Below are 21434 nucleotides of genomic sequence, written 5' to 3'. Positions count from 1 at the left end.
AGTAATACTTCCTTTGAGTTCATTCTCTTGAACATTTAATTACTCAGTGCTTTAGGTGGAGGGAAAATGACATGCTTAAAGAGGATAATGCTGAAAGTATAACTAATACATTGGGTTCAGAAATATATGTGAAAGCTAAAAATGGGTAGAAGTAAACAAGATGAATAGGGACAGACATTAATGTAAAATTCTAAATTGTTTTAAAAAGGAATTTAAAAGGTTCTGAGAATCTGGCCTGGCAGCAGTTTATATGAGTGTAAAAGTCTTAGTAGTGAGAGCTGTGATGATGTGGTGCTAAAAAAAAAAAGATCTCAACACATTTCATGATGGGATTGATTTAAATCTATGAGGTGGTCAGTTGAAAATGCAATAGGTTCCTTATGTGTGTGCTGGCCAAATTAAACATGACATAGTTTATCCACTTTGGATATCTTTTAACATTGATACTGTGAGAAACTCACTGGTCCAAATTCAATAAGTGAACACGGAGACAGAACAGCGGAGTGAGGCTTTAATGACGGTCTTGCAAGATCGGGTGTCTGGTGGGCAGGCACACCTGGGGAGTTTGGCGCCAATAATTTATCTCCTAGTACATGAGTCCTTCCCCTGGTTCTTCATTGGCTGAGTACTACAGGGTTCACATTCTTTCCCGGACGTCACCTAAGCCAGTTGCATCTTTCTTTTACATTTTTCTTAATTTTATTGGTAGGTTTAAAAAAACTCAAACAGGTATTGCCAGGCCCTTATCAATTCCCCCACCCCCACTCTCAGCCTGAGCAGCTTCTACCACGTGGCCCTTTGTTAATATCTTACTGTTAAAATGTTTAAACATCCTAGTGGGAATAAATCACATTTAGGTTTTATACTCTTTCCTAACAATACTGAGAAGCTCAAATGCTCCCATATACTGGCATCCAGTATATCAATGATTTAGAAACCAGGTTACATAAAGAATAGTTATGGGGTACAGCTATATATAATGCTGCAGTAAAGATTTAAGCATTTTTGAAAAAGTAAATGTTAGAAGCAGTAGAAAGTGGAAAGTTTAATTATCATGAATTAGTGCCTACTATGTGCAGTACACTGTGCTGAATGCTTTACACACAAACTTTTAAAAATTCTTTACGAAACTTTGAGGCACTCCACTATTATACACCATCGTTTTACAAACAAGGAAACATGTTTAAGGAAGATTAAATAATTTGACCAAGATCTAATTACCCAGTAACTAAGAGGACTAAAATTTAAATGTAGGGTCTCCTTTACTAGAGTTTTCTCAGTGCATGCATTATGACTAAAGAGTAGAGAAGGGATTAGAATCAGATAAGCAATAGATTAGAAAGATTTGGTGAAAAGGGAGCTAATTGAGATTAGGATTGTGGTGAACTGTGAATTTGGGAAGAATTTAGAAAAGTTAATACATTGTTCTGAGGGAGCCTGAATCTCGTGCAATAATTTAAATTGTTGCTGATTATAATTGAGAAATTAAGAGATACTAAATTTTTATATTTATTTAATTTTGTAAAGTACTATTTTACATCTACTCTCATAGATCCCTGGAGATTGGGTGGACGTTTTTTGTTTGTTTGTTTTTAGTAACAGAAACAAAGGGCAGTAGGCAGGCCCTTCCCAAAGAATTTTGAGCATTGGGGAAAAGGAAGCTGTCAATTATGCATTCATTTGTCAGTCATTCACATGATAAACATTAACGGAGCACTTAATATGGGTAAGGCAATGGGGATAGATAAAGAGGGATTTAAAACATGGTGTTTGAACTCAGGGAAGCAGATACTGGTATACAGAGCACTGAGCGTTACAGTAAAAATATTTACAATGAATAGTAGTGGCACAAAGGAGGCCTACATCACCCCTGTTTTGGGGGAGATACAGGGATGTCCTCGGTGGGAGGGTGCCTTGACAGTCTTCTTGAAAGAGGATGGCAAATGACTTAGAAAAACATCATATGCCGTATCTCAGAGTCTTCAAAGAGCATGGGTTTTTTGGTAACTGAGTACCCTCTGTGGCTGTTACATTAGTGTAAGTCCGGGAAGAGGAAATCCCGGGACAAAATACCTCTAAAAACCAAAATCAGTCAAAGGGAGAAATAAAGTTTAAAATCCTTTTATTGCTTACAAACTGCAGTCTGGGGCTGCTTCTCTTTCCTGCTCCAGCAAAAGCAAAACCAGCCCTCCTCTCTCCTCTCTGGTACAGATAAGCCATCCTTACCCAGGCAATTACCATTGATATGGAGATGAACTTCTCTCCATACCTATTGATATGCAGATATACTAAAGCCTGGCAAGATATTCTGGAAATGTTACGGGTTTACCCACAATTAGTTAAATTGGTATGAAGTTGAAGACATACCTATTTAAGAGAGAGATCACAGAGGGCATTGTGTTGTGTAGAAAACAAATATTCTAGCTTTATCTTTCCCTGAACTATTTCTGGTCTCTAGGATTAAAATAGGTTGTTTCTGGTGTTTTTCCACTTGGGACTTTAATTGTTGGGTCTGTCCAAAAATTCTTTATTCTCTTTTTGACAATGTGTAATTAGTCTTAGATGTTATCTTTTTTCCAGAATTAAAAAAAAAATCATTTTGGAACAGGCCTTTATTTCAGGCTTAAATTTTTGTATTTGCTTTTATCAGGATTGTTTTTTGAGCATCTGCTGTATATATCTTTGTATTTAGTTCTAAATAGTACAGGAAATAGAAAAGAACATGAAGACACAGAATGTGTCTCTGGTAAAATTATGCTTCAGTAGGTGGGCTTAGTAAGACAAGCACAAGAAACATACAAGTACCTCTGTTGGGAGAGAGGCGTTGTGTATTTTCCTCCATTCTTGTCGCTGCCGCCACTGCCGCAACAAAGAATTGAAGGGCAGAGACATAGTAGTGAAGCAGAGTAAAAGTTTTATTTAAAGTTACTTAGAGAGAAAGCGCCGATGACCTCAGAGAGAGAGGAGTGCCCTGAAAGTTTGGGAAAAGTTAGTTTTGCAGTCAGAAAGTGCGGGCGACCTCAGAGAGAGGAGCGCCGGGAGATGTTGGGGGTTCTCCCTTTTAAGGATTTTTTTCAGGAATGTGACAAAGGGCTAGGGGTGTGGGCTTGTTAAGTGGTCTCAAGTATCTTTGATGAGACATTAAGTTTCTTATCAGTTCTCTAGGTAATTCTGCAGAATTAGTTTAACACAAGAAATTTACTGCTTTGGTCCCCTCCCAGGATAGCAGCTTCCTGGTTTGGGAGCATATCAATCAGGACTGTCTGCCCTTTCTCCAAGGTGGGTAGAGTTATTTGTTAAGAATCCTTCTTCTTAAACTTCCTGCGTTTTTTTTTTTCAAAATGTAATTTTGGCTTTAAGGTGGGATCTCCCTGTCTTTATTATGCTGTTTATAGGTGGGCCTTTTTAGCAGGCCAGAGTCAATCTTGATCTAATTGACACAATGAAGACATGGGCTTTGCTCAGATACTTTTCCTTATCCGGGGCATATTCAAACATTCAAGGCCAAGTTGCTCTTGACCTTTCGAGCTTTAACTGATTAACTCATTAACTCTGAGTCTTTTCTGGATTTCTAGTTTTAACTGGTTAACTGAATCCTTTCTAGGGGGCTTTATTGACCTTGTTCTCTTTCCATCCATATCTATTTTTTTTTTCCCCTAACATCTCAGAAGTGCAAGGTGCTAGAGTGCTTAAAAAAGGAAAGTTTATATATCATTGGGGGCAAGGGCGAGAAATAAAAGATGTTGAGAAACGCAAAATGGGAATATGAATAAAATAATAAAGTTATTTGAAAGGACACTTAACTGAATGGGTAGATTTTTGAGACACATGAGTTTTTAATTGGGTTTTGGGAAGAAGCTAGCTAACGGTAAACTACGTCATGAAGGTGAAAACTTTATTCAGGGGATTTAAATGGTCCATTCTTACTAAAATTTAGGGTAGTTTTAGTTCAGGGCATTATAGAAAGATAACTTATGTGACATTTACAGTATGTACTCTGCTGTTACTTTGTCATTTTTTTTCCAGTTCTCACAACACTGTCATTGTAAGAGATTCTCCATTTCTAAGCTCAGAAATGTAAAATGGCTTGCTCAAGAATCTACAAGCTTCACCACAGCAACGAAGAGCCACTATTGGTTTTCATCATGTGATTGCAGCTGTATTTATGAAAAGATTAGATGGGATAATATGGAAGATGGGTTGAAGAAGGACAAATTGCCTCAGTTAGTAAAGAAACTAGATAGTGAAGGCTTAAGCACAATATAATAGTCCTTAATTAGCATGTGAATAGTGGGAATGGAAAGTGAAAGTGCTGGCAGAAAGGACATGGTAACTAAGGATTTGATGTGGGAATCTTAAGTAAAGTTTTTTTGTGAGGTAAAATTCACATAACAAAATTAACCATTTTAAAGTGTACAATTCAGTGGTATTTAGTACAGTAACAATGTTGTGCAGCCATCACATCTGTCTAATTCCAAACCATTTTCATTACCCCAAAAGAAAAAGCCATGCCCATTAAGCAGTTACTCTCCATTCCCCACTCCCTTCAGTCTCTGGCAACCACTAATGTACTTTCTGTCGGATGGGTTTACATATTCTGGCTGTTTAATATAAATGGAATCAGAGTGTGTGACTTTTTGTGTGTGGTTTCTTTCATATGGCATACTGTTTTTGAGGTTGGTCCATGTAGCATGTATTACTATTTCATCCCTTTTATGGCTGAATAATATTGCATTGTGTGGATATACCACATTTTATGTGTTCATCTGTTGATGGACATTTAGGTTGTTTCTACCTTTTGGTTATTGTGAATAGTGAAGCTAGGAACGTTGGTGTATAGGTATTTGTTTGAATACTTGTTTTCAGTTCCTTGGGGTATATACCTAGGAGTGGAATTACTGGATCATATATAATTCTGTATATAACATTTTGAGGAAACATTAAGCTGTTTTCCACAGTGGTTGTACCATTTCACATTTTGACCAGCAGTGTAAGGGGGGGCTCCAGTTTCTCCTGAACCTCCCAGCACAGTGTTATTTTCCCTTGTTTGGTTTTATTACAGCTATATTATTAGCAGGTGTGAAATGGTATTTCATTGTGGTTTTGATTTGTATTTGCCTAATGACTAATGATGTTGAGCATCTTTTCATGTGCTTTTTGGGCATTTGTATATCTTTGTTGGAGAAATGTTTATTCAAGTCCTTTGGCAGTTTTTGAATTAGGTTATTTTTCTTCTTGTTGTTGGGTCCTAAGAGTTCTTTTTATGTTCTGGGTATAAACCTTAATCAGAATTAGGATTTTCAGGTATTCTTTCCTAATTCTGTAGTTTGAAATTTTACTTCTTTATAGTGCCCTTTACACAAATGCTTTTTATTTTAATGGTGTACAATTTCTCTCTCTCTCTCTCTCTCTCTTTTTTTGGTTGCTTATGCTTTTGGTGTCAAATCTAAGAATCCATTGCTAAATTCAAGGTCATGAATGTTAGGCTGGAGGAAAGAAAAACAAGGACATGCAAACAGAACAGAGAGATGCCATAGGGGGAGAACAGACCAGACCCCAAGGTCTGTGCTTTATACGGAAAGGAGACAGCTCTTCCTGAATTCCATCTTTCTGATGTGCCAGCTAAGACCCAGATGTCAGCCTCCTCCCTCTTGGAAGGAAAAAAAGTTTCTAGTTGTCTATTATGTCACCTTTAGCCAATCATACCTCTCCACGCCCCCTAGGTTAGCTTGCCCACTCCTCCCCCTCCTAATCCCTTATAAGCCCCCACCTCCCTGACCGGGTGTGACTTCCCCTGCCTGTGATAGCCAGACTGCAGAACATCACCCAGGAGTGGCATTCAAATAAACTACCTGGCCCTTTGTTGCCTCTCTTCGCCTGCTTATTTTGGCTAAAATTTATCTTACAATGAAGACTTTCCCTTATGTTTGTTTCTGACACTTAAAGTTTTAACTCCTATGTGTGGGTCATCAATCCATTTGAGTAAATTTTTGTAAGTGGTGTGAAGTGGGAGTACAGCTTCATTCTTTTGCATGCATTAAATGGTTTTGGCACCCTCGTGAAAAGTAAACTAAGTATAGATGTATGGGTTTACTTCAGGACTGTCAATTCTGTTCCACTGTTCTATATGTCTGTCCTTTAATGGCAGTAACACACTGTTTTGATTACTGTGGATTTTAGTAAGTTTTGAGATTGGGAAGAGTGAGTCGTCCAAATTTGTTTTCCTTTCTCTTTAAGATTGTTTTGACTAGTTGGGGTCCCTTGCATTTCCACATGGATTCTAGGAACAGCTTTCCATTTCTTCAAAATAAGGGTGGTGGTAGGGATTAGAACTTTAATAAGGATTACACTGAATCTGATCACTTTGGATAGTATTATCATCTAAAATTACTAAGTCTTCAAAATGCATAAACAAGAATGTCTTAGGTATTTATTATTTTTAATACTATTATAAATAGAATTGTTTTCTTAATTTACTCTTAGATTGTTGCCAGTGTACAGAAGTACAACTGATTTTTGTGTTGATTTTTCTCTCTTGCAACTTTGTTAAACTTGTTTATTCTAACACTTTCTATGTGGATTCTTCAGGATATTCTACATATAAGATCGTGTTATCTGTGAATAAAGATTATTTTACTTCCTTTCCAGTTTGGATATCTTTTGTTTCTTTTTCTTGCCTATTGCTCTGGCTAGCACTTCCAGTACAGTGTTGAATAGAAATATGAATAGAAATATGAATAGAAATCCATGTCTCCTTTCCTGATCTGAGGGGGAAGACTTTCATTCTTTGAACTGTTGAGTGTGATGTTAAATGTGGCTTTTTCATAAATGCCCTTTATTATGTTGAGGAAATTCCTGTCTCTTCTTGTTTGCTGACTCTTTTTATTATGAAAATGATGTTAGACTTTGTGCAGTGCTTTTTCTTCATCAGCTAATCATGTGGTTTTTTTCCCCCTTCATTCTGTTTACATGGTGTGTAACATTGATCTTCATATGTTAAACCAACCTTATTTCCTTGGACAAATCCTTCTTAGTCATGATGTATATAATCCTCTTAATTGCTACTATATTCAGTTTGCTAGTTTAGATGATCCTTCTTTTTCACAGATTGCATATTTGTGAATTTGTCTATTTGCTAAAATGTACTTACTGGCCCCAAAGTGATACTCATGATACTTCTCTGGTCACGTGCAGAGTAGTAGAAACTTTGAGTTGCCTTGATGCACATGTTGCCCACTAAGCAGGGTGATGCTCTGCCAGTTTCAGTTCTCATACTGTAAATGTGTCCTTTTCAGTCTATTTAGTACCATGTTTTTTTGCATTGTTTTGCTTTTTTTGGATGATTTTGCTCTTTTAAATGGCCCCAGTCATAATGTTGAAATGTTGTCTAGTGTTCCTAAGTACAAGAAAGTTATGATTTGCCTTGTGGAAAAAGTATATGTGTTAGGTAAGCTTCAGTCAGACATGAGTTACAGTGATGTTGGCCATGAATTCAATATTAATGAATCAACAACTTATATCAAATTAAGTGTCTCTAAAGAAAAACACCTAGAACAAGGTTATGTATTGATTGGTTGGCAAAAATGTTGTGAACAGAGGCCTGCAGGACCTAACCATCTGTTTCCTCTAGGGGTGGTGGTTCAGTATTTACTAATTCAGTATTTATGGTAACTCTATAGAATATAACTACTATGAGTAATGAGACTTGGTTATTTTGTTAAGGATTTTTGTATCTATATTCATAAGGGTATTAGCTAGTCGTTTACTTGCATTGCCTTTATCTGGCTTTGGTATCAGGATAATGCTGACCTCATAGAACGAGTTAGGAAATGTTCCCTCTTCTTTTTGTGTAAGTTTGGAAAGGAAATGTTTCGTAGAATTTATGAGTCACATTATCTAGTCGTGGGATTCTCCTTGTTTGTAAGTTCTTGATTACTGATTAAATCTTTAACTTACAGATATGTTCAAATTTTCTGTTTCTTCTTGAGTCAGTTTTGGTAGTTTGTGTGCTTCTAGCAATGTTTTTTTTTCATCTAGGTTATCTAATTTACTGGCATGCAATTGTTCATAGTGTTCTCTTATTCTTTTATTTCTGTTAAGTCTCTAGTGATGTCCCACTTGTCTGATTTTTAGTGATTTGAATCCTTTTCTTTTTTTCATGGTCATTCTGGTAAAGATTTGTCAGTGTTGCTGATATTTGCAAAGACCAACTTTTGGTTTCATCAGATCTTTGCTGTCTTCTATTCTTTGTATTTATCTCTGCTCTAGTCTTTATTTTCTTATGTAGCCTTTATTTTTTTCTAGTTCCTTAAGGCATAAATAAAGTTAGTTGATTTGAGGTCGTTTCATTTTTAATGTAAGCTTTCAGAGCTATAAATTTCACTCTGAGCACTGCTTTCACTGCAGCCTGTAGGTTTTGGTATGTTATGTTTTCATTTTCATTTGTCTCAACAAGTATTTTCTAATCTCACCTGTAATTTCTTCCAGTTTGAGTGTGTGGATTAGTTTTCATTTTTTAATGAATTTTCCAGTTTTCCTTTCTGTTACTGATTTCTAGTTTCATTCCTTAGTTAGTGATCAGAGAAGATTTCAGTCTCTTTAAATTTTTTGACTTGTCATGTGGCCTAACATATGGTTATCTTGTATGTGCACTGTAGAAAAATGTATATTCTGTTGTTTACCAGTGTTCTATATATATATATATGTCAGGTCGAATTGGTTTGTAGTATTTTTCAAGTTCTCTATTTCCTTAGTGATTTTTTTGGTTAGTTCTACTATCATTGAAAGTTAAATATTGAAGTCTTCAACTATATTGTAGAACTGTCAATCTCTCCCTAATCCTGTCAATGTTTGCTCTGTGTGTCTTAGGACTCTGTGGTCAGGTATGTATATAATTGTTATATCTTGATGGACTGACTTTTTTTTTTTTAAGTGTTTTTGATACACAGTCTTACCTTGGTTTCAAGTATATAACAGAGTGATTCAACAGTTACCCATATTAAATCCTCATCCCCACTAGTGCTGTGTTACTATCTGTCAATGTAGGAAGATGTTGTAGAGTCATTGGCTATATTCACCATGTACGACCATCCCCATGAACAACTTATATTATGATTGAGAATTTTTGTGCCTTTTTACCCCCTCACCCATCCCAACCCCTCCCCTGTTGTAACCACCAGTCACTTCTCAGTGTCTATGAGTCTACTGCTATTTTTGTTCATTTAGTTTAGTTTAGTTTTGTTTTTATATTCCACAAATAAGTGAAATCATATCGTATTTGTCTTTCTCTGCCTGGCATAATATTTTTCACTGAGCATAATACCCTCTAGGTCCATCCTATGTTGTTGCAAATGGCAGGATTCTTTTTTTTTATGACTGAGTAATGTTCCAGTCTGTAAATGTACCATATCTTCTTTATCTATTCATCTGTTGATGGACACTTAGGTTGCTTCCGTAACTTGGCTATTGTAAATAACGTGACAATAAGGATTGACCCTTTCATCAATATATAATGTCTTTGTCTCATGTACCAACTTTTGTCTTAAAGTCTCTGTTGTCTGATACTAATATAGCCACCCAAGCTTTCTTTTGGTTACCATTTTCATGCAATCTTTTCTACCCTTTTACTTTAAAACTTATTTTCATCTTTGGATCTAAAGTGAATATTTAATAGTTAACATAGAGTCAGGTCACATTTTTAAATCCATTCTGTCAGTCTATGCTTTTTAATACCAACATTGTAACCCATTTACATTTAAAGCAGTTATTGATAAGAAAAATCCTCTGCTGTTCCACTCTGTTTTCTTTATATTTTATGCCTTTTTTCACCTCAGTCCCTCTGTCACTGCCCTTTTTTGTAATTGATTTTTTTCCTGATGTACCATTTTGTTTCCCTTATTTCTTTTTCTGTGTACATATTTTTTTTTCCTTAGGCAGATTTTTCCTTGGGGGGGGTGGATTTCCCTGGGGATTACAATTAACTTTTTAACAACCAAGTGTGAATTAATGTATACACTTAGCTACAAGAGTGTACAAAACTCTTTTCCTTTACAGTCTCTTCTTTATACAATGTGTTCCCATTAACCTAGGTTTGAAATCATTGCTTTATATGGTTGCATCTTAAATCATACAGGTAAAAAAGAGGACTTACAAGCCAAAAAAATGTAATACTCCTCTTAGCTTCTGTATTTATGGAGGTGACTACCTTTATCATTGTCCTTTACTTCCTCATACGACTAAGTTGCTGCTTGGTGTCCTTTCATTCAGCCTAGAGGACTTCCTTTAGCATTTCTTGTAGCATAGGTCTAGTGTGAGAGATTCCTTCTTTTTTTGTTTATCTGGGAGTGTCTTTAATTTTGAAGGACAGTTTTGCTGGATATTTTTTTCTTAATGTCTTTGTTTCTTGACTGATGGGTGTTTGAGTGTCACCACCACCTCCCTGAGGTTTGTTGTCACATCTTATAGTGAGCTGTTATTTGCTTGTTTAGTGACTTTCTAAACTATTTTTGTCATGTCTGTATTTGTCAAGTGTGGCTACTGAAGTTTGTGTTCTGTTTGCTTAGTGATTGGCATTTTGACAGAGCTTCCTTAAACACCTGGATCCAAAAGAAAAAATACTCTTTCAACGCTTAGCCAGGCCATTAATTACTCTGCCTTAGCCTTCACTTCTGCTCCTTCAGCGTCTGAAGGTGAAACTGTAGGGTCTTCTCAGGCCTCTCCTGAGTGTGTGTCCAGGATAGTTGTATGTGTGTGTGCCCTTCTGGATTCTCTGGTATACTGAGTAGCCTTTAAAAGCCTTTACTACCTGACATAAATCCTTTCCTAAAAATCTTCCTTCTCAGGGTTTTCAGTCTCTCTGTTCCTTGCCCCAGTTGTTCCTTGCCTCAGGCTGCTGGATCAATGAAACGATTTTAGCAAAAGACACCATCACCCTGGGAATGCTCCAAGTTGGGTGAAACCAAGGCAAGCTATTGTGCCAGTCTTTAAGATAGTTGCCAGACATGTTGAAACCCATAGTCACAATTCTTTGAGAGTAAGTCCTTGCATTAGGAATGCAGGTTGCTATCCTCATAGCCATTGCTGGTTTGGGATGTAGGTGATGAAAGGCAGGCAACTTAAAATGCCATACTGTCTTACTAGACAGCAGCAGCTTCATTCTTCACTAAGCCTTACCCTATTTTTTGTAAGTTTTTACTAGGTTCCAGAGTTGTACAAAAGTTCATTATGACAGTATTTGCCAGCCTTTAATTACTTTTTTGGATGGATGGAGCCCTGGAGTTCCTTATTCTGCCAGAAATCCTTGGTATGGGGATTTTTCAGGATGATAATACTATAATTCAGAAGTAAGGAAATTGGGAGGAAGGGAGTTAATTTAAGGATATGGAAGAGGTTATTTTTATTTGGACATGGATGTTGTATTTGAGGTGCTAATAGTACAATCTGTAGAGGTCTAGTGGCAGTTGAAATTGTAGTGCTTGAATTCCAGGAAAAGTTTAGAACTGCAGAGACCTTGAAATCTTGTATACAGAAATCATAGAAAATAAAAGTGTATGATTTCCCTGAAGAGGAGGGGAAGTCTTGAAGCATCTTAGGAAATACATTCAACTAAGGAATCATTCACTTAATCAGCAAACATTCACTTTGTTCCAACTGCTAGTGTAGATGCTGCTAAGCCCTGGAGTTAAAATAAGATCAGTTTTCTCTCCATAAGATCAGTTTTAATACTCTACTATTAAAAAGATGGACAAGTAAACAAATATAATGCAATTTTATAAGGTTTAGAGGACCCCTGGCAGAGGCACACAGAACAGTTAAATAGGTCAATAGGGAAAACAGGATTCTCAGGGAAGCTAAAGAAGGAGAAAGTGATAGGATGATCGATTATCTTGGTTGCTGTATAGAGTTTGAAAAGACTGAAGCTTCTGAAAGGTTCTGATTTACCAGTAAAGAGATGGCCCAGTTTTCATAAGAATGGTTTTAATTAAATAGTTTTGATAGGTAAGAGGACCAAATTAAAAGGAGCTAGGAGTGAGTGTGTGGTAAAAAAAAAAATGGAAGGAGAAAGTCAAGACAACTTTTTACAGAAGGGTGTAGTTTAAAAGGAATAACAAAGTCAAAACTTTATTTTGGAATCGAAGTGATCTGTGTTTTTAGACAATGGAAGGGACTGAGTAGGAGGGAAATGATGGCCAGGAGTCTCCAACGAGGCAGGAAAGATGGCATTAAGAACCCAGAAGGGTCAGGGGTTGGAAACTTGGGTGAAAAACAAAAAAAAGAGTGAAGGTAATGAGAAAGACGGAGACAGTGACAAGGTATTTGAGAAATTTTACCTGGGAATGCCTCAGAGAACATAGAATCATATACTGAGAAGTGAGCAGCAATGGGAATGTCTGACTGAAGTTGATTTGTGATAATAGTACCATTTGGTGATTTTTCTCACTTCTTACAACTAACATATATTAAATATTTACTGTGTACTAAGTATAAGATCCTTGGGATTATAACCATGAAAAAAAGTAAACGAATGGGGTGAAGGGGGAGACAAAAAAGAAAACTATATTACTTTAAAATAAACATGCGAGGTAAATAGAGCAGCCTGGGTCTGGGAACTAAGAAAGCAAATGGGAGAGGATTACCCAGACATAACTATAATTTTATTTTGCACATCAAGTTATAATTTAAACTGTTGATTTGTTTCTCTACAAGTAATGTAGAATCCAGGTTAATAAAGTTATATAACAATATGGGTTTGGCGAAGCCTTTATTATATACTTAGATTGTGCGTGTGATACAAGTAATCTATATTCACATTTAAGAGAAAATTTCTTTATTTAGGACAACCTTATAATTGTTATAATTTTATAATTATGGTTATATATAACATTTTATAATTGTCAATGCAAATTATTATTTGACAGGAAATGAAGTTAAGTATTTGGTTATGAAGGAAAGTTTGTAAAGGGGGTCAAAAGGTACAAATTGTAGTTATAAAATAAGTAAGTCATGGGGATGTAAAATAAGTTTGCTGAGTTTTAAAAGCTTAAAAGAACTTACAGAGTTGAAGATCTTTTTTAATAGTGAGGAAATTGGGCTTTTTGGTTATTTTATATTCTCTTCTCATTACCCCTTTTTATTTAAACAGGCATTGGAAAAGTGAAAAGAAAACCTAGCGTGCCTGATTCTGCATCTCCTGCTGATGATAGCTTTGTTGACCCAGGCGAACGTCTCTATGACCTCAACATGCCTGCTTATGTGAAATTTAACTACATGGCAGAGAGAGAGGATGAATTATCATTGATAAAAGGGACGAAGGTGATTGTCATGGAGAAATGCAGTGATGGATGGTGGCGGGGTAGCTACAATGGACAAGTTGGATGGTTCCCTTCAAACTACGTAACTGAGGAAGGTGACAGTCCTTTGGGTGACCATGTGGGTTCTCTGTCAGAGAAATTAGCAGCAGTTGTCAATAACCTAAATACTGGGCAAGTGTTGCATGTGGTACAGGCTCTTTACCCATTCAGCTCATCCAATGATGAAGAACTTAATTTTGAGAAAGGAGATGTAATGGATGTTATCGAAAAACCTGAAAACGACCCCGAGTGGTGGAAATGCAGGAAAATCAATGGAACGGTTGGTCTGGTGCCAAAAAACTATGTTACCATTATGCAGAATAATCCATTAACCTCGGGTTTGGAACCGTCACCTCCACAGTGTGATTACATTAGGCCTTCACTCACTGGAAAGTTTGCTGGCAATCCATGGTATTATGGTAAAGTCACCAGGCATCAAGCAGAAATGGCATTAAATGAAAGAGGGCATGAAGGTGATTTCCTCATTCGTGATAGTGAATCTTCGGTAAGTTGGTTTTGAAAGGTAAATGGAAATAAGGGCTCTGGGTATTAAAAAATAAATAAATAGAAGACTGGAGAGGTTTAAGTGGCTTCTCTGAAATGAACAAGGTAGAAAGTTGGGACATAAGCATAAATGTTCTGAAGCTAAAGACAGTGTTCTTCCCAGCTGTATATATTTTGCATAGACTATAGCCCTAGCAGTGATACCACGCTGGACTATTTGGCTTTGTCTAGTTCTGTTGGATTTGCATTTTTGAATTATTTTCTATTGGCGTTACACTGAAAAGTAGAGAAAATTGAAACTGACTTCTTCATTTAGAGTAGAACAATGCAATAGACTGAACTGGGAAAACACTTCTTAAGTTGCATATTGGGTGCACTGTCATCCTTATAATAAAGGAAATCTCTAAATTTAAAATTTCTATTTGTTTCATCATAAGTTGGTTGTTTGGAAGTTGGAATACACTTTTATCATATACCTCAAAAATCTATTTTAACACTCATTGTATTTGAGATGCATTTGTAATAAAAGATGAATTTTAATCCAAAACTAGTTAAATAATATAAAACCATAGAACTTGAATGAGAAAATAGTTATGTGAGGTTTGTTTGGTACTCTCTGGGGTATTAGAATTTGATGACAACTCATTTCCTTAAAAATGGACTTTATTTTTCCTTGATAAAGAATGTGACTACTTTTCCACTTTTCAAATTACAGTATTGGCTTTGTGTGATGTAGTTATACAAAAGTGAATGTGTCATTGTACCAAAGGTTGAAAGAAAACCTCTCTGTTTTGAGTGGTGTAAGTGAGTGTGTATAAGTGAGGAAGGAAGAAAAAAAGAGACTGGAGAGACTGAGATTAATTAAACTGCCTGAAGTTCAGGAAATGGGGCCTATATATAACCCCTCAGGAAGTTCAGGTGGTTGATGATAGGAAAGAGTGGTGGGTTTTGTTTTCTGTTAGATCCTGACCTGGCCATGCTTTCCAGGACAAGCAATGGGCAGAGGAGTTAGGAAGGGAGTGACTTTGGAGTGGATGGTAAAGAAGTCTTAAGTAAGGGGTGTTTCCAGGGAGTCACTCTTTGAATTTTTGGCAGTAGCTATATAAAAAGAGCCTTTCTGGGGTTGATACAGACTATTCAAAAGAGTTCAGGTTAAAAGAAAAAGAAACCTAGTTAAGAAAGTAGCTTGATTGCAGAATACTATGTGACTTCATGTGGTTAATAAATGAGCATAGATATTAGCTAAAATACACCATTATTTTTAGGAATAGAATTTTTAAAGTAAAGGTCTCAAACAGGCATGTTTTGTTTGATGTGTACAGTGTTTTTTAAATATTTAAATTCATTGTCAGTGTTTAAATATTGGGAGATTTATTACCAGAATTCAGACATCAGACTTCCCTTTTAAAATTGGAAGTCCTGTCAACATTACCCATATTTCTACAAGGCAAAAATCACAGCTAAGAGGTCACCTCCTTTAGATTGGCTTTGCACTATCATTCCCTCTGTATATACCCTTTTACTTGTTTACATTTCTTTTTTGCCCCTTTTAAGTATTTGAGTTTATGAACTCTCACTAACATTTACATCAATCCTGATTTTTATGTCCTTCATCTCTGAGAATCAGAATGTCTCAGCTACTCTGTAAGACAGCTCCTATTGGCTACTAATTGGTAGCCAATTAGGCGTGGATATCTTGGATTTTCTCCTGTGTTTCTCCAATAGTCTGACTGTTAGAGAGAAGAAAGCTCTTATGCTTCAAATATTAAATTAAAAGTGAGTGTTAGGATTTGTGGTGGGTTTTGGGTAGCATAATAGTTGAGACTTTGGAGTCTGAGTGCTTGGTCTGTTGTTATCTAAATGGATGATCTTGGGCAACTTCTCTCAGTCTTGATTTTCTCATCTGTAAAATGGGTTTATTCTGAGGCATGAAAGAAATAATCTGTAGTAAAGTAAACAATGTAGCATGTAAGCAATGTAGCATAGTACTTAGTATTTAGTAAGTGCTCAAATTTCAGCTGTTACTAGTTTAATATAAAAATGCTAATTGATATCTTTCAGAATGTTTATCCTACATGTTTTTTCTCTTTTAGCCAAATGATTTCTCAGTATCACTAAAAGCACAAGGGAAAAACAAGCATTTTAAAGTCCAACTAAAAGAGACTGTCTACTGCATTGGGCAGCGTAAATTCAGCACCATGGAAGAACTAGTAGAACATTACAAAAAGGCACCAATTTTTACAAGTGAACAAGGAGAAAAATTATATCTTATCAAGCATTTATCCTGATACTGCTGACCAAAAGCAACTGCTACATAGCTGTAATTTGTCATATAATTGAAGACTGAGAAAATGTCCAGTCATGCTTGTTTGGAAATTGCTGTTTCTAACTCCGTATGAGAATTGACTATAATACCTAAGTATTTTTATTATAACTCAGCCCCTACATATATACTGCATATACAAAGCATCTGCATAGAGCAATTCCTTATCCTTGGTTTTCTGTTGCTGTTTTCTTTGCTGTTTTTCTGTTTGCTTCTAATATTAAGGTTTTTATTTTGAAAAATTATGCAGATCAAAAGTCTTTATATGGAAGAATTTCTTTATTGCCTTTATTTCTTTGTAAGGGTGCCGTATTAGCCACTTCCTCAGTGGTTTCTCGTCAGATAAAATTATATTGATATGCTCAAATAAATTTCTTGAAGAGTGTTAATCTTTTCTGTGACTAAATAGCAATAATAAATGTTAAATTAGATATTATTTTCAGGTATTGTATTTGTTAAAAGCCATTGTAAATACCAAGTATGTTGTGTCTGCCATTTTTAAAAATTCATCCATTGTCTTCAGTGTAAAGCAAAAGAAGTTGGACGTAAATTAGAAAACATATCTTGTGCAATTTTAATTTACAATTGTTGAAAACAAAGATTTCTGAATTAAAGTTTTTTTGGTGCTTTCTCATCTGCTTATTCAAGACAACAAAGCAGTTTTTGAGATACTTAGTTTTTCAAACTGTAAGTGCATGCTCTTATTTTTTTTTCTCCTGGTATTACTTCACCAAAGCATCTTGTATTACGATATGTTGTATCTGTGCCATTGTGAAAAAAGCTATGACCAAATTTTGGGGAAGTAGGAGGCAATGAGATACTTGGTTTCCCCCATCCAGCCACTACACATGCATAATTATCAGGCATGGTATTTCTATTATTTTCATTTCCTCCTTTCAACTTAGAGTTTTGTTGACTGGGACACTAACATCGATGTTTACCTGAAGAAAAGATGGAATGTGCTCATGGTTAGAGAAAATTATTTTTTAAATCTATCTTTGCAGGTACTTCTACATTTTTGTTTACCAAGTAAAAGTTTAGATGTATGGATGAAAGGCTACTGTAGAATTTGCTTCAGTAGGTCACAGAAGAAAACCAACTAGTATTTTATGGCCACAGCTTTTCTCCCCATTATTAATTCTGAAGACTTAAATTTAACAAAGTAACCTTCAGTATTTGAATTGAAAATAATTATTGAAACCACATCATTTACTAAACAGTAGGAAGTCATATGGCATTTTCAAAAATTTCCCCAGTGCTGCAATTAATTTTTTCATTCTTTAATATGTTATAAACATTTAGTATACCAGAATTAGTGACGTTAAGATTGAAAATGTCTAATTTCATGAGATTCTGATTTAGCGGGGCGGGGGGGGTTAATTTGTTTTATTTTTTTCTTTAAATCTTCAAATTATTTAAACATATTGCCACTGGGTGGCAGCCCTGGTTTCTCCCATTAAGCAACAAAAGTCAGCAAATACAATTAAGAGATTGATGTACAATTTTTCATCTTCATTACATCTGCTTTTAAAGCCTTTTAGTTCATATTTCATTATTCTCAGTCCCCCTTTGTTTATTAAGATGATTATTAGTAGATAAGTTTAATGGAAATAAAAGTCATGTATGCTTACCTTTTTTTGCTGTAAAATCATTTTAGTGTAAGTTGAAGAAAACAGCTATAAAGTGGTTGTAAAATGACTAGGTAGTAAACATATTTCTATTTAATCTTAAACATTTGATGCTTGCTTTTTGTTTTCCATTTCTTTTTGTCCTGTCTCATCCCTGTCCCTCCCCTGCCCATCTTCCTTATAAAAAATAATGGATGTTTTTTGAAAATGGAGCAATTAATACTTTGCATCACAGACATGAGCTTCTCTGGCAAACCCCACTGAGCTTATGTTAAGGATTTTGAGAAAGTAGCTAGGAATGGAGTTGCACTGGGAGCAGAATGCGTATTTATATCTCCATGTCATGATTTTAAGAAGCACTGCGTTTACTCATGTTCTACAAGGCAAAATAGAAGGGCATCTGATTGTCCAACAAAACAAAACTTCAACAGCATCCAGGAGGGCATGCAGGCAAACCAGACTAGATAGACACTCTTCGATTTGTTGAAATCAGACCAGAGAAAACCACCTCCACACAAATATAAAAGGTATCACTGTTAATCTTTTCTCTTTCTGTTGATGTAGCATTTTTGTTCTAATTACCTATATCATGTATTTTCTCCAATCCTTCCTTTAGTCCATTTCCTGTGATGTGTATAGGTGGGCTGCAAATCCCAGGGAGGTGAGCCAGTAATAACTCTGTTGCTCTTATATTGTTGTGTGCTCTTCTTATGGGATGAAAACTTTACTGGGAACTACTTAATTTTGTACTTCAATATTTTATACATTTTTTTTAAAGTCTTAAACCAATCCTTACACCAATGGATGGCTTTTTAAGCTTGAGTTTTACCTGAAACAATTTTCTTAAGAACTAGAACAACCTTAGGAAACATCTACATCGCTAGATAGTATCAGGACTTGTATCAAAAACCAAGTTTCCTTATTCCCAGCCTGGTACACTCTGTCATGACACAGTGCCCTCTTTATACTAGCATTTAGACTAGGAGAGGCCTGGAAAGAGCAGTATTTAAGAAATTTTTGGCATGTGAGATGTTTATCAGTTTAATACACAGAACATACACAATCCTGCCCAATCCATTTCTACAAATAATTTCTCCAAAATCAAGATTTTGGAGAACTTTATGCTCAATGAAAAGCTGTTGCTGCTGTCTATTGTTGGTCTTAAATTCTTAGGGCACAGCTGAATATATATTCACACACGTGTTACACATCACAAAAGAGGCTAAGTGCAATGCACTGCCATTGCTGGAGGAATAAAAAGGCCTAGCAGATGAGCAACTAGGGTTGTTAGAATAAGGTCATCCTTATATGGCTACATATATATCTATTGTCTGGGTAGGACTTTGTAAGAGTAGGAAAAGACGCCTCTTACCCCAAGACAAGCCCTGCACCTTCCCTTGTTGAGAAGTCCAAATTTCCCCACCACCATTTTGGCCAGATGCCCTGGGCAGGATACAACCAAGTAGGAATACAGTTTAACCCTCACAGTGCTTCAGAAAGTAATTGTTAACATTTAAAAACAGGGTGATTTCACATAAAGAGTTCTGAAAAGTGAGAAGCTGATAATAACTGGAGTTGAATTCCCACAAGGCAACTATTGGATGGAACCTAGTATGGGAGCGATACCCTAATTTTTTTTTACCAATGCACATGGTAAAAACAGTTCAAACTAAGTATGTCTCCTCCTCATTCTTACCCCCTAGTTCACATTTCCAAATGCACTGTTACATATTACGTGTTTCTCCTGAAACACGGAGAGCTTTTGGTTTGGAATCTGGAAACTAATTTTTCAGAAACACTTCAGATGCAGTGTCCAAATCAATGAATTAGGAATGCAGCATTACAGTGCACTTTATCTTTTCCACTTATTATTTTGGTAGAAGATAAAGGGGGTCCTTTGTGACCTTGTATTTGCTTAGATCTTATAACTGTTTACAAATGGCTTCACAACTGTAGTTACTTACTCCTTAAAAGACGTTTGATACAGGATAAGTGACATCTTGTTTTATGTTCTGAACAGCATTCAGTGGACTTATTAAAAAATGTCACATTGCTGCTTCTAGGGAAAACCATTATTTGATTTTATTTGAAAGCAAGGTAGGAAGCTCCTCTTTTCTGATAAGCTGGTTCTATTTGTTTAGCAACTTTATGACTCAACTTATTTTATATGACTCAACTTGTCATCTAAACACAGACCAGCAGATTGTGCATACTCCACACCCAAATTTCTTGCACACCCTATTTCTTGCTGTTATATAACTAAACCAAGTAACCAAGAACCTAAAATACATTTTTCTAGTTTACTAGTGAGGTGTTCTTTTGATCCAGAAGTACACACAGTTTTCTGAGACTTGTTTATTTAATGAATAGAACCTAAATAGGGCTTCGTGAGGTTTTGAAGCATTTCAGTTATCACTGGCCATGTTCAGAGAGGTCTTAAACCAAAGTGTCTTTTTGAGAGTATTTTTGCTGGCCAGAGCACTTTCATTATCTCAGATATTTCAGAATTGGCCTGATGCTTATACTGACTTAGCACAAACATTGACCTACCAACCTGGCTGATTTTTTAATGTTCCCATCCAAATTAGTTTTTCTACCTGTTTTTAAAGCTCAGGAAAACTGATCTCAGTATTTTGAAATAACGTGCAAATCTTATTTGTAATTAGAACTACAGAAGACAAAAGTACTCAATTTCCATATTTTCTTGTACCTCATGGAATGTTAATGACTTTCAAACAGGAAACAAATATTGTAAATAAGGTATTTAACATATTTAGTTGGTTTAAATAAGTCTGTGGACTCAGTAATTTGTATCTTAAGACTATGTAGAAAATTTAGAGATAGCCCTTGGGAAACTATGGAGATGGCTAGATTCCAGAATGAGACTTCAGTGTTGTCTACTTTAGGCTAAACACAGAATTGTTATTAAATTGATATTTTTTGAGTCCTTAATGGAAGAAATTAGTAATCCCTGAATAAGCATCTTTTCTAGGAGCAAGAAATGCCAAAAACTTGCTGTTTGTTAAGTTTTCTAGACTGTAAGAGGAATGTTACAGAGCAAATACTGATTGCATCAGGGCATATTGTGCTAATCACTTGGTGTCAAGATGGGAAAAATATTTTTGAACTGTTCTGTCTTTGTGTATGATTGTGTTTGTATGTTTAGCTTTTGGAGAAATTTATCCATTGTCCAACAAACTTCAGATCCTGGATTGCTCAGGTGCCAGACAGACTGTCCTAACCTAGAAATATGATAATGAAAAAAATGGACACAGTTGTCCAAGAGCTATCATAAAACTTAAATATCTAGTGATGTAATGCCTAATGAAGTGCTCTGAAGGAAAACTAGAGCAGGTTGAGGGGGTTGGAGAGTGAGAATGGGTGTTAATTGATATAGGATGATCAATGGAGGCCTCTGGTAAAACTGATGTTTGAGTACAGTGTGTATAATAGGATCACTGGTAACTAGAATTAAACCAGTGGTTGAATGAAAATACAACAACCAAAATTCTTCAGAAATAATGTTGATCTTCACTATTACAGATCGTTTTTTTCTGGCTTTCAAAGTTTCGTTTAATTAAATGGTAATTGTTTTATTTAAATGTGGAACTTTTTAACTACAAAGGACTG

General features: G+C 35.7%; 1 protein-coding gene across 3 annotated transcripts in view; it reads left to right on the top strand.

Annotated features, from left to right (window-relative positions):
• The window catches only part of NCK1 (NCK adaptor protein 1), a 106720-nt gene extending 89918 nt beyond the window's left edge, over window positions 1–16802 (top strand). For all 3 annotated transcript variants that reach the window (XM_036877256.2, XM_036877257.2, XM_057498042.1), the window contains 2 exons: window positions 13142–13854; window positions 15947–16802. In XM_036877256.2, coding sequence (XP_036733151.1) covers window positions 13142–13854; window positions 15947–16141 — 908 coding nt within the window. In that variant the 3' untranslated portion in view covers window positions 16142–16802. The remainder of the gene's footprint in view (window positions 1–13141; window positions 13855–15946) is intronic.
• Window positions 16803–21434: the final 4632 nt, after the last annotated feature.

This window comes from Manis pentadactyla, chromosome 1 (genome assembly GCF_030020395.1).
Source record: "Manis pentadactyla isolate mManPen7 chromosome 1, mManPen7.hap1, whole genome shotgun sequence".
In the NCBI taxonomy this organism is placed as follows: domain Eukaryota; kingdom Metazoa; phylum Chordata; class Mammalia; order Pholidota; family Manidae; genus Manis; species Manis pentadactyla.
The sequence above is the reverse complement of the archived record's forward strand: the minus strand, read 5'-3'. Positions and strand labels throughout refer to the sequence as shown.